Genomic DNA, 14,111 nt, shown 5'->3' with positions numbered 1-14,111 from the left:
ATCCCTCCTCCTTCTCCACACACACTGGTCCACTAACCCACCTATCAGCCATCCCCATGTGACCTTCTTGCAACTAGCTTTCCCCTGTGCTTCAGCACATGAATAACACACACTTCAACTGAGAGGCTGGGGCACGTGAGGAGACTGACGGTGCTTGCACATACTTGATAGTGTAAGGCAAGGAAAGCAATGACGTTGAATGGCCCTGAAATGACTGCAGCCAGTAACATAATTACATTTAAAGCAGCCATGATTGTACTTCATGCATAGATATGTAATTTGACATATTTAAGATGCCTTTGCTACTGTGAGATTACAAGATTAGTGTGAATTGTTCAGCTTTGAATGAGGTTGAGATGGTGTGATTGGTTGTGAAAAGGCAATGCTTCCGTGAGAAAATAATAAAGGGAGTGAGGGTTGAGTGATATCATATTTCTCTTTCTGCCTTTCTTTCACTTTATCTCTTTCTGAACAAAGGCATAAGAGGAAACACCCAGAGTGCAGGCTGAGGCTGGAACCAGCTAGATCAGACCGGTAGCTGTTAGAGAGAAGGGGGAGGTGAAGGAGAAGGGAGAGGGAGGAGGAGGAGGAGGAGGAGGAGGAGGGGGAGATGAGATGAGATGAAGGGTGGAGCAGAGGATGGAGAGTTGGGGGTAGAGGCAAAGGATGGGATAAGAGAGGCTGGAGGAGGGGAGCGGTGGAGGTTAAGTGCTTTGGACACGAGTCTAGATGGATAGTCTGGCAGGCAGGCAGCTCAGGCCCCATTCCCTCAGTGATGTAATGCATCAGGCAGATGCTATTTTTAGCCACACTGATACACTTAGCTACCTTAGCATCAGCACACAGGGCCATCAATCAGCAGAAAAACTCAATGGGAGGATGAGAGCTGCAACCGGCAGCACCACAAAGTAGCTGCACCAAAATATTATGTTTCCTGTGTGCAGTTTGTTTTTGCAGCATTTCTCTGGACTCCCTGGTCAGGCCTTGTCCTCTAACAGTGGTGTAGCTATTTGATATGGCTAACATTATTTAGTTTTTTACTGTATGGTGTTTTTTGTCTTACTTATTTTCTTAAGTCCCTTCATTGTTTCGTTTCTTTTAGGCCATTTGACGTTATGCAAGACAGCTTCTTTATCATTTACCACCGCTGAGCTTAGGTTGGGAAACGAGCATTTTCAGACCTGCTTATCATATCAAAGTGAGATTATATCTTGCCTGAAGAAAAGTAGAGTCATTCTTAAGGCAGCAGTTGATCTGGAACAAAAACAACAACTGCGAACTGATCCTACTCCTCTGTGTGCGTCAGGGCCACAAAACCAAGGGGAGCTCTCTGATTGGATATTTAGCTGAGTCGATGCACCAATAGTGCATCAGAAAAACAGGCCACAAAAACAACAGAAAGAGCTGCTTTGTTTTCTACTTTTTTATATGTATTCTCAAGGGCCTTTTCATGGCTTCTGTCTTCTCCAGTAAAACATCCCTTTTTATTTATACTGTATGTCTTACTCTCTTTCTTTCATTTGCTCTTTGGCAATTTCCTGGATGGACACATTTTTGGTGGCTTCTGTTTTACCAGACACACACACACACACACACACTCACACACTCACACACTACACTTACATGAGTCCTGCAGCACCAGCCGTCCTCTGCTTTGAATAAGTTTGTAGCCTGAGAGTCTAGACAGGTCGACTCCTTGTGTCTTACACAAAAGAGTAGGAGGCCTTGGGACAAAGGACAGAGCAGCAGATGAGGCTCCGATAAGCTCCACATCCGCACCTGTCACCACCCGACTAACCTATCCCTGTGTTAGGTCATCATTACTGTAATGCTGACACCCGTGTTAATTTCACGATGGACTGAACAATGACCACACGTGTAACTGTGACCTCATCAATCCCAGCACTGTAACATAGTTTGCTGCTGACTTTAGATTCCTTTCAAAACCACAGAGCTTGACCTTTTTACACAGATTTATGGCGTGAATCATAGATTGCTGTGTGTTTAGTGGTGGATATGCAGTTTGTTTGTGTATAATTAGTATAATTAGCTCGAGGGAGGGAGGGAGGTTACCTCCCTCATCCCTCTCAAAGCCCATATCTCACACTAGTTTCAGCATAGAAATTGTCTTCACTGCTGTAGTTTCATTAACAGGTTCCAGTTTATGCCATGCTCAGATTACAGGACGTTTGAGAAGATATCTTCCTCCAAAAGTTTATTCCTCACAAGCAACTGCCCATGCTGACACTACTGCAGCGAAGAAATCAGACAGTTCTTCAAGAGCTTCCGTGGAGTTTCTGACCCCAAACTCACCTCATTTATTAAAATGTTCTTTTAGCCTCATAGCACAGTAAAGCTAGATTAACATGAACATATAAATGGTAATGTTTGTATGCCTTGGTACACACCATATAAAATAATAAACGTTCCTGTGTGTATTTGGAGGCTTGTGTCTCTCCTCCCATGACAGTCTGAGTGTTTCTACACTGCCCCAGCTAATAGTCACAGCAGTCTGTTTACAGAAAGCTTGATGGCCCAGTTTGATTGGAACCACACTGGAACTACACTGCACAGTGTCTGTTCATGTCTATCTACCAGCCTCTCCTCACATAAAAGAAAATAAGCCAAATAGAAGTTTAAATAACGTTGTGATGTTAACACTTTAATGCCCCACTCTGCTATTCACGCCATATGATAATGAACGTGATAAACTAGCCAGACTGTAGTTTTAGAGTATTATGTAATGGGCACCAAAGCAGTAAAAAGTCGGATCAAGTTCCTTTAAGAGTTTGTGTGTGTACCTGCCTGTGTGATTGCTTATTTCAGGGCCTTTAATCAAATTCAACTTTGTGAAATCTGCCATCTTACCTGTTGACTCACCCAAACTGATTCACCATACATGTTTTCTATCCTTGACCTGAGCCAGATAGTTCCTGTTCCAGCTCCATTGAGGGCACAAACATACAAACATTTGAGTGGCAGACACTTAAGAGAGTCCGTTCATACAACTGAGCACAAGCACTCTTTTAAAACCCTTTTCTCTCCTTTCCATACAAGGCCATTTCTCTCTACCTGTTATGTCATTGTTTCACCACAGGTCAGCGGTTTCACTGGTTCAATAGTGATCCATGTTATTAGGGTTTGTCACAGAAGGCTGCAGCAAATGTGGATGGGTTCATTGCTCAAAGCTGTGCCATGTTAAGACCTAGACTTGTGTTTCAGTATTTACAATGTTGTTGCATGTGTTGGAGATGCAGCCGAAACTAATTTAAATCAAGTCAAATAATCATTAAAAAGGGTTGAGCAGAGACAAAGTGATTGGCAGGTGATTGGCAGCCCCTAATACACCCACTGGTGATGTATCCCTCTTCAATTCTCTGTGTGTCCTTGGTCCGCACAGCCACAAAAATACGTTGCCACCCCCTTTGTGCGTGCCGCACTTGACTGTGTCCTATGCTTAATTTGATCAAATTAGAGCCTTTAGTGTTAAACCCACATGCGTGTATGTACTGCATGTTTGCCTATGATTATGTCTCTGGCGTCCTGCAGTTTATTTAGCATTTCTCGCTTGGTAGTTTCCCCATTGTTTTGCTTTTGAGAGGATAGATGGTGTGTCATACTTTGGCCAAATGAGGCCAACTTGCTGCCAAAAACTACACCCCGGCTGCAAAGTCTTCGTTCCCATAAGCTACCTGAACAGCTTCTCCACTCAGGCACAATTCCTGGCAGCTCAGGCACGAGTTTCCTTCCTGTGCCATCGCTCCCACTCACAACCTGCATGGGGTGAAAAATGGACGGGAAGCTGACTCATGATTCTTTCTTTTTTTTTTAAAGGCTCTGACTTTTCCCTTTCCTCAACAGGAGGATGCAGACAGGGTTAGTAAGAGCTGGAAAATCCAGGAATGGTTATTTAGGGATTTCCCAATGGGTTTTCTCAATGTAAGAAAATAGGAGAGAGGAAAAAGGAACCTACAAAGGGGAAGAGAAAAACAAAAGTTTAAGGTTGTTTTCTGCTATTTTCTTGATTTTATGATTCCTTTTATTTATGTCATTATTGCTACTTTGGCAATGTTGTCCTCATTGCGTTCAAGCCAATAAAGCATATTGAGTTGAAGTTAATTGAAATTGTGTGGAAAACAGGTAACGTCACAGCTCACAATAGCTATTTACCTGGTTACTTTAATAACTGTCTATCTAAGCAAATTAGCCGAAACCATAGGGTGGTGCCAACAGAATACATTTGCTTGTTTTGGATACATAAAGAGCTCATCTCGTCAGTCTTCAGAACCATTTGCGTGGCTCTGTTACGTCAAATCAAATGACAGTTGAGGTAACAGAGATAATTACTGTATGTGGTACGTGGGTAATATGACTCTGTTGAGATGCTGCTTAAGACTCACAACAAAATAGTCTGGGTTTTTACCTGGTGCGTGCGATGAATATAATCTAAGTGACATTTTACACCAAGTTGTTATTCTCCCCACATCCCTCAGCTCCCACTCTCTTCCATGGCATTGGCATCGGGCCGACAGGCTGCTGGTTATGTAACAATCGCCCGGCCGTGTTGGCACCACATTCAGTGCTGGAGCTTAATGAAGCTCTTTGATGGACAGCGGAGAAGTATTTTCTGCTGCCCTCATGGGTTTTGTGCTGCCTCCAATGTTAGAAATTGAAATCCCACCTCCAAAACCCCTCTCCCTTCCTCTCCTGCTAGCTCTCTCTCTCACTCTCTCACTCTCTCACTCTCTCACTCTCTCTCAGTCTCTCTCTCTCTCACACACTAACTCACACACACTGACCACACGCTGTTTGGTTTGCAGTTTGCAGCTTTGCAGTGATTCTGCAATACCCTTTAGTTTGTTATTTAGAGAAGTGTCACACCCACACATTTGTGCAAATCTTTGTGTGTGTGTGTGTGGGATGATACGAGAACGTATCAGTGTTTTTTATGTTGTTGATGTTTTTATTTTTGCTTCTGCCTGCATAGCTTGCTGCATGGTGATGTAACAGGTATGCAGGGTAGGATGTCTCTCTTTGGGAGGAGGGCTATCTGAATTCTGCTGTCTCTTTTAAAAATCTCTAGACTGTAAAGCAAGCAATAAATTGCCTCCTATGCAGTTTGACCTGCTGCTGACACTGCAAGGAGTATATGCACCTGTGTATGAAAGTGTGCTAGGTAGTCATACAAAATGTCACAGTTGTCCCTAAACAGAGCAAATACGGTGCATTCAGTAATTGCCATGACAACCTGCTGGTTCACAGGCTCATTTACACACAATGGTAACTGATTCTAAATGTGTCTTTTTCTCTCTTTCTCTACAGATCTGTTTCCTGGTGTCAGCTTTCCGTGGCCGAATGTTTTCAGAGGACAGCTGTGCTGCTCTGGCGCTCTTCTCTCACTATTTCCACCTCAGTCAGTTCTTCTGGATGCTCATACAGGTAACAGCAGGTCAACAAGCATTAAACCTACATATTTCTACATAAAGATTATCATTTACATTAGATTTCTGTACAGGCATGGCCACCAACAGTGGACATACCCTGAGGATACACAGTGTTCGCTGTACTTGTTGCCATGCAGCTAGATCACAGAAGGCACATTATTTTCCCAATTTAAGCAGAGATATTTTCTCTCTCTCTCTATTCTTTGACCTGGATAAAGAGCTGAGGTTTGGAGGCTATTTCGCTCTGCTTCATTGTAAAACTGAGTCTGTCTAGTCTGAAAGGCAAGCCTCAACAATGATGTCTATTCACTAGGCCTTCAACCAGACAATGGGGCCAAGTGTAACTCAAGAAAGTCAATAAAGTCAGTCTATTCTTTCAAATATATTTCTTCTTGAAGGGCACCTGTAAGTCAAATCTAATTTCATTCTCCTGCTCATTTTCCTCATGACTTGGCATAAACAGGGTTCCCATTCTTTCTTTTGTTCCTTATGTGAAGCATGTGTTTTCTTTACGTAATAACGAGTGAAACTTCATTCCTCCACCATGCGGGCTTAGGCAGGTTTTGATTAGAGGGTGAGATGGAGGTACCAGACTGCTGCATGACATGATCTTTGGCCCGAGACTGGTACCACTTAGTAACACCTCAGCCCACCAGCTCCTAACCCCCTTCTCTGTGACCATCTGCCCTCTATTTCTTTTGTGTGACATAACTGCTGAGAACAAAGCCTGGCAGGCAAAGTCCCACTTTTGCAGCTTAACATGCACACGAGAGAAGATATTAAGACTTGATTTATACGGTCAGAGCCTAACTGAATGTGAACAGATTACTGCTTAAACAACAAAATAGCATTTTATCGATTAATTATTACACAATTATAAAAAAATACATCTCACACACAGATCCCCCCCCCAAAAAAGTATAGGATTTTTAGCTCTCAATGTAAACCTTGCCTAAGCCAATTTTAATCCTTAAGAGGGAATATAGCTTACTTGTGACCTACTGATAGATCACAGGATTGTGGTGAACATGGTAGTACTTCATTCACCCCTATAGAGAGGAACACTGGCCTGGGGATACATCCTTTTCCTCAACTGACCCTCCCTTTCCAAACAAAATCATTGACTTCATTGAAATAACTCTTTGTTTAACAAGCCTATATTTTTTTTAAAGTTTTAAATCCTAACAAATCCACAGATTTGATAAATGTTCCATAAACCATAAGAAATCTTCCTCATGGTTTATGGAACATTCTCTTCTCGTTGTTCCCCTATTAACTTTTGCTTTGTTTCCATTGCTTTCTTAATCGTTGAGAACGTGTGACGTTGGTATTGTAAGTGAACATAATCTGTGTTTATGTAGTGGATATAATCTCTCCTGGCACATACTTTATATTTGGTGAAGTATTATAAGATTAGCATTTATTCACATCAGAATGTTTACCAGATGACCTGTGAGATATCTTAAGGGATGAAGGCTGAGACCAAAGGCTTTCATGTGGCCTAAGAAGTGTTAGAATTTGGATGACGAGAATTGGCAGTGAGATGAAATGGTATTAACGTTAACAAAAAAAAAAACGGGTTTGGACACACATGGTAGTAGTTAGTATGGTGGTAGAGTTGATATGATCTAGCGGAGAAAACATGAACTATGATTCACCCCAGAAGGAGTTTAAAAATTCACTTAGGATTTTCAGTTCTTTATTCAAACACTCACTCCCTCCAACTTTTTCTTAAATTGCCCTTAACACCCCGACCAAAAAACGACCCCGGACATTTCTTTATTGTCAGCAACTGTAGCAGCTGACAATGAAAATATTACTGCCACTCTGATTGATGTGTAACTTTAAAACCTTTCGGTCCTCACCAACGTCTCAGTATCGACCCCACTGATGTCTCACAGCTCATTTTCCCCTCCTATCAGGTAGACGCTTTCAGCTAAGTAGCTGATATGAATGGGCGCCAGCAACCCATCTCAGACCATGAAGAAGACTTCAAATCAATAACTGCAGCGTGTGTGTATGTGAGGATGTGCATGCCCAATAGTTAGTCAGAGGAATAAGCTTTGGCATAATGCCGGAAAACCACCAATAACTGAATCACGATCCAGACCAGCTTTTTCATGACTGCAGAGGCTCGCAGAGGCAACCTCAGCTTTCTGAAACTGCATCATATTACATAGCAATACTTGTGTAGAGTACATAGCTTGTTCAGGCTTGAAATACCTGCTAAAGCATTATTACTGGCCTACAGTGTATTTCTACCCTGTTTTACTGTACTAGTTAGCCAGATAGGGGCCACTTTCACTGATTTGTCATCAGACGATACCTGCCAGTGTCCTGCGAGAGGACAAATTAATTTGATTGTAATAATGGATTTATGAGTGGCCTCTAATGGCCATCAGGCCATGTGGTCAGACATACAGGTGGTGAGTTTCCCAACAGCGCTACTGCTTCAATCACACTTAAAAGGATCAGTTAACCCCAAAATGTACACTAATCACTTACCTTCAGTGGTATCCACCAATGCAAATAGTTTCAGTTGTATTTGTTAAGCTTTTGAGATTTTGTCAAATGCAAAGTCTCTAATGCAATTTGAGTAATACACAGAACGCGCTGTCAACTGTTTTATAACAGAGTATTTCTTCAATAGGAAGTCATTCCAGTGAATAAATTCAGTGGATTACTCTGACTAACCAGGACATTGTCTTTGGAAAGAGACATCGCTGTTAAAACCAAAAGCAAAGTTGCAGGGCTAGGTACCACTAGATACAAGGAAATTGATATTGTAATTTGGTTGAACCAACCCGTATACAGTTACAAGGCAGTAAGACAAAAGCATAACCAAAGCAACCGAACATCACACTAATGTCTCAGTGCAGTGCAGTCAAGCTGTTACACAACTTGTGTGTAGTTCTGTGTGTCTGTGTGTGTGTGAGTGTGTCCATTCTTGTGTTGTGTGTATGTGCAGCAATGTTTGTTGTGTCAGTGGTTATGCAATATGGTTATGGAGAGCAAGAGGTTATCAGAGGGAGAGGCCAGTGTCCCCTAACCTCCTTTCCTTTGTCCGCTGTGCAAGAGTTCACAGATAGACGGACACAAACATCATCAGCTGTTATTCATTATAGCTGTTCTATAAATATGTATTGCTCTTAACAAAATAAGGAATTCTTGACAATTCTTTTTTTTTTTTTTAATTAAAGTAAAATCCTTATAGGCTGTAAAAAGTTTGGTCTAAATTAGGCTAAGCAGAGTAAAGGTCATCAATTTGTAACCCCAGCCATCAAGATAGACTGGAAAATGCTACTTTGTTTTTCCCTTGAGCTTAACTTTAAAATTCAAGAGTAAACTTTGCCTTTTGCAAATGTTCCTGCCTGCAGAGGTCTTCACAAAGGGATAAGATGTTGTGTTGCAACCAACAGGTGTTCAGAAAAGCTGCTTATGTAACAGTGCTGGGCTTATTGTATCAGATGGATGAGACGATAAAAGCCTGCTAGATAACAAAGCAAACAAAGCTATTGAGGGTGTGATAAAAGTGTGGTTGTATGTGTGTGTTTCACTCATTATGAAGACTAAATGTTCTCAAAGAAAGATGAAAAGAATCTTCCAAACTCCAAACACTTTGTCTTTCCCTGACAACATTATTGATTATTATAATTATAATAGTTCATAAAGGTGCTGCTTCTGTTGACATGTCCCTGCTTTCGTGTTTATTAGTTGTTTTCTCAAACTCTGTACCCAGGCAGTGAACTTCTGGCAAGTGCTGGTGATGAATGACGAGCACACAGAACGTCGATATCTGCTCTACTTCCTGTTGGGCTGGGGACTTCCTGCTCTGGTCATCATTGTCCTGGTCATCGTCTTGCTCGGCGGCTTTGGATGGACCATACACACTGTATACGGGCTGGTTCAAGGAGATGTGTGAGTGGACGTTGCAAAACACTTGCGTACAACAACTACACCCACAAGTGGTCTTTGGAACTGAGGAGGTGGAATTTACCTAACACTAACGTAATCTGTTTTCGTGAGAGAACTCGGTCTGAGTCAGTCGCAGTGACTTCACTTTCTGTTTTAGGCTTAGGTAAATTCCACTTCGGCCTAGAGCAGAACAAACAGAAAACACCTGAGCCAGTGACAACATGTGAGGAGCTAGCTTGCCCAATCAAATAATTGAATGAATGAATGTGTCTCTCCACATAGAAACTTGATTCTTCAGCTGAGAACTGGAGGCTTTCAAACTGCAGGGTGGAAAGGAGGAAGGGAGGAACCTTAAATAACCCATATACTGTTTGGTTTTGTGTGTGTGTGTGTGTGTGTGTGTGTGTGTGTGTGTGTGTGTGTGTGTGTGTGTGTGTGTGTGTGTGTGTGTGTGTGTGTGTGTGTGTGTGTGTGTGTATGTGTGCTCTAGCTAAAAATAACTGGTTGCCATCTATGTATAGAAAACCTAAATTCTAGAACATAACAGATGAGGTCACCTTTTTAAAAAACTGCTCAACGTTTCCCGATCAGCTGTGTCTGTGCATTAAGTGTGTGTGTGTGTGTGTGTGTGTGTGTGTGTGTGTGTGCGTGTGCGTGTGTAGTAATTGCCAAAGTAAACTTTTTACATTGAGTATGTGTAATCAAGCGTACATGACAGACAAAGTCAAATACTGACGGAGATTGAACCCTTAAATCACATCTAAAGTTAGCCAGAGGTCTTAGGTGTGGCTGTTATCCTTGGGTTAGAGTGTGTGCTGTGTGCGTGTTTCCTGAGAGTGGGTGTGTGTGAGACAGTGAGCGTATACATGAGAGATTCAAGGATACAGAGGAGTATTCAGTTACGCTGGAAGCGTACCTTCCTCTTACAGGGAATGAGGCAGCCTTTGAATTCCCTCTCTCTCTCCTCATGCGTGTAAACAGATAGCCGTCTTGTTTTCTCAAAAGTCAAGTTGTCTCAGGTTCATCCTGCCTGCGCACAAACAGGTGTCAACCTCAGACCTTGCGTCAGTGAGCATTTTTGTGCCATACATATTCCATTTGCATGTATTTTTGTCTTCCATATAGTTAGGACTTGTTCAGGGTATGTCAAGGTATGATACAGATGTGTGTAATGATTAGCTATTCCAAAGCCAATACTTATTATGATGCAACACTTCAGCTTTGAATTTATTGATTTTCGTGTTACTTACAGTATGTAGTCCTCTCCCACTTACGTCTAGCATTACCCACGCATCGCTGATAAGCAGAAGTGATATTATAAATCTTACAACAGATGCATCACCCATTTGGCTTTTGCCACTGCAGTTAATCTCATAACTATAATATGGAGTGGAAAAAAACAATGTATATACAGCTGTATCTTACTAAGTCTAATATGATGATCTACCTGGACAGACTGATTCATGGTTAGTTTGACTACTTTAAAGCCAGGTTATAAGGTTGCTCAAGTCATTTCCCATGAAGGTGGACGTGTAAACCTGACATCTATCTATTTCATGCAGGCTGTTTTATAGCCTTACCTGTTGAAACAAGGCCCTGTTCTTAAGTGACCCATTACACTCCACACTTCCATATGGAAAACAAAATAACAGCAGTATTTCAATGAAAGCCCTCATAATAGGCATTACTCACTTTATTTATTCTAAATTATAAAGTTAATGAAATGAGCCACTGCGTAATGTTTTCTTCATTCACAAGAGGAATCCCTGGGATTTCACTTTCCTGTGAGACTTTGCTTACAGTAGGATCTCATCCTCTCACAAGGCCACAGCCGTATAAAAATATCCATATTCCAGTGTGTTTAAATTCTCATAGTCTGGCTGTCTTGCTGGTAAATAGTGATGCAATGCTTTATTTGGCATACCTCATGTTATGTTATGGCTAGCATAGCTCCAATTATATCTGCGATTACTCAGGCCTGCCGTGAGGCCCTATCTGTGTTTCACGCTCCCACCGAATCAGGGGCCGAACTTGTTTTGTGAAAAGGACAAAGTCACATGAGTGTTCTGATAGTTGTTTGGCAGTTAACAGTTTATATGAGGATGTTGATTTTCCCAGAGAAAAATGTTCGGTTAAGTTTTTTTAATAAAGAAAAAACATGTCTGATTGGACAAGCTGGGAAAGGAATCCTGAGATTTCCCAAGAAAAAAAAATAAGGCTGGCTCACACCGATAGACACATTGTAGAAATTAAAAGATAACTTGATTTAAAAAAAAAAAAAAAAAAAAAGCTTCCTTTTGACCTTTGCCTCTTAGGCAGGATCAGCACATGAACTCACATAACCACTCCATATTTGTCTCCCTTTCTAAGCACGAGACACATGTATCGTGTTGTTTGTTTTAACTGTTCTTTCAGTCTTTAAATAGAAAAACATTTGCAAGGGTCTTTGACTTAAGATATCCCCCTGTAGCTGCAGATTGACCTAGTTGCTCAGAAGATTTAAGAGCGTACGTATTTCGCTGTTGAAGGCAAAAGCTGCTGTTGAGCAAGAATGCTGTGAGTCTTAGGCCGGCTCAGAGGTCTCACCGGCCAGAACCTGTTTGTGAAACTTGAATAAACACAGTCTTAACTTGAGTAAATAAAGAGCAATATTAGCATGTGATATGTTTCCGTATGTTAGAGCTTACCTTTGTGTTGGATGCACACTTTACTCCCCACCCCTTTCTCTCTTTCAATTTCCTCTTTTATTCACATACATTCTGCTTAATTTCCACATACACTGAAAAAAAAAGAAAAAGACAATCACTTACCAATTTGTCCGTCCCCTCTCTAGGTGCTTCATCCCAAACATCTATGCAGCTCTGTGTACAGCGGTGCTGGTGCCTCTCATCTGTCTGGTTGCAGTCATGGTGGTGTTCATCCACGCCTACCAGGTCACTCAGCAGTGGAAGGCCTACGACGATATTTACAGAGGACGAACCAACAGCACAGGTACCGAATACAGCATGTGTGTTCGCAAACATAAATGAACCCAGTTTTGCATAAGCATAGATATGAGTTTATAAATCTCTATGCACATAAAAACATAAGAACAAGTGTTGAGTCACACAATCTCTCAATCTGCACCACAAAAACATGTAACCTGCTGCCAGGATGCCCTCTGGAACTAGATTGCATCCACCCCTATTTTTGGCTAAAGCTTTCAGCCCCTATTTTGCTCAGCTTACAAGCTCTGTCTCTGTCTGCAGTGTGTGTACCGAAGGGATTAATGATACAGGAACAAAACAATACCTGCTTCCGTAAATGAAATAATGCTGACAGACACACTTTTGTTTCGCCATCGCACTTAAATAGACATGTATTTGAATGCACTTTAAATGGACTCAATGCAGTGCAGAAAGATGTGTTGATACAACCCCAAACTTGTACTTCATGTAGATTCTTGTTAGGGAAGGAATACCCGTCATAGAGTTATGGTCTGTATGAATCAGTAGTATTTATTTAGTGCAATCGGTCACTTCGACCACACATGAAGATCCTAGCCAAACCACTTTAATGCCTCAGTGTCATGGCCCTAATCAGTGGCCATCAGTCAGAATCAGCTGGCTTTAGCTTGTTTTGCTCAGTCAAGGCCCTCCAATGACAAAGCAAAGCCTGAATTAGTGCCAGTCCTTTGGCTGGCAAGCGGTTTGCCCTACACACTGTGTGTGGCCTCTGAAGGAGTGTGGGAAACCAAAACAGTGCTTTGCTGAGCTGCAGGTAGGTGTGTATTATTAATGAGAGCAACACATTCTCATTTAAAAACCAGGCTGAGGCTAAAGGTCAGCCTGTAGGATTTTTGCCGGACAGGAGCATTTTACTATGATGGACAATGCAGGCAACAAAGATCAAAAGTAGACAGCATAGGTTTGGGGTGAGTTTAGGGATAAGGAGACTTGGAATATAGTATTGTACTGTGTGTTGAATGAGAAAAACAGGAAGCAGTCAACGTAGCAAACACGGCAGCTTCTAAAACTCCTTATTTACACAGAGAGAAAGAGAGAACGAGAGAGCAAATGCCGGGAAAGGTAGGCTCAGCTAATTCTATTCAAAGCAGCAGTCTAAAGTCCTGACTGTGTGTGTGTGTGGGTGGCACAAGCACAGAGGACAGAACAACCCTTGAGGTGTGAATATGTGTGTTTAATTGTGTGTAGAACAGCTGCAATATTGGACAGCAGCATTCTTTATCAAAGTCCATGCATGGCTCAGTGCTGGTTGCACCTTTAGTTTTATTTGGACGCACAATGACACAATATGTATATGAGCATGCAACAACATAAACAGTGTGCACTGTTTTTTGTTGTTATAGTAGTGTTATTGCAGAGCTCAACTCTGTTCAGCCCTTTGCAGTATGTAGTATCATTGTAGGTTTTGTCTCAAGAGTCCAAAGCAGAATAAAACAAATCTGTTTTCTACCATTTAAAAGGTTTCACAGGTTTAAATGCCACAGGCACTGTTACAACAGCCGTGATCAGTTTCAGTCCGGCAATGTGTGGTAGTCAGACAATAGACCAATCACAAAAGAAATCGTATGATTCGCCTTGACGTGCTATTAAGAAATGTTTTGCTTCACCTTGACCTTAACTATTTATGTCAACATTTTTAAATGCCTTACTGCAGCAAACGACTGATGAGATAAGCTGAGAGCTTCTCTGTGTATGAGTGTGAGTGTGTGAGTGTGTGAGTGAATTCTTGTGAGAAGCCCGAATGTAA

General features: G+C 41.7%; 1 protein-coding gene across 1 annotated transcript in view; it reads left to right on the top strand.

Annotated features, from left to right (window-relative positions):
- adgrv1 (adhesion G protein-coupled receptor V1) overlaps positions 1-14,111 on the top strand; it is a gene marked incomplete at its 5' end in the record, with an annotated part of 100,374 nt that overhangs the window by 66,670 nt on the left and 19,593 nt on the right. The window contains 3 exons of the mRNA XM_079160644.1: positions 5,323-5,439; positions 9,184-9,362; positions 12,193-12,350. Coding sequence (XP_079016770.1) covers positions 5,323-5,439; positions 9,184-9,362; positions 12,193-12,350 — 454 coding nt within the window. The remainder of the gene's footprint in view (positions 1-5,322; positions 5,440-9,183; positions 9,363-12,192; positions 12,351-14,111) is intronic.

This window comes from Pholis gunnellus (genome assembly GCF_910591455.1).
Source record: "Pholis gunnellus genome assembly, chromosome: 6".
Taxonomy (NCBI): domain Eukaryota; kingdom Metazoa; phylum Chordata; class Actinopteri; order Perciformes; family Pholidae; genus Pholis; species Pholis gunnellus.
Note: the sequence above shows the minus strand (reverse complement) of the source record. Positions and strands in the feature narration are given on the sequence as shown.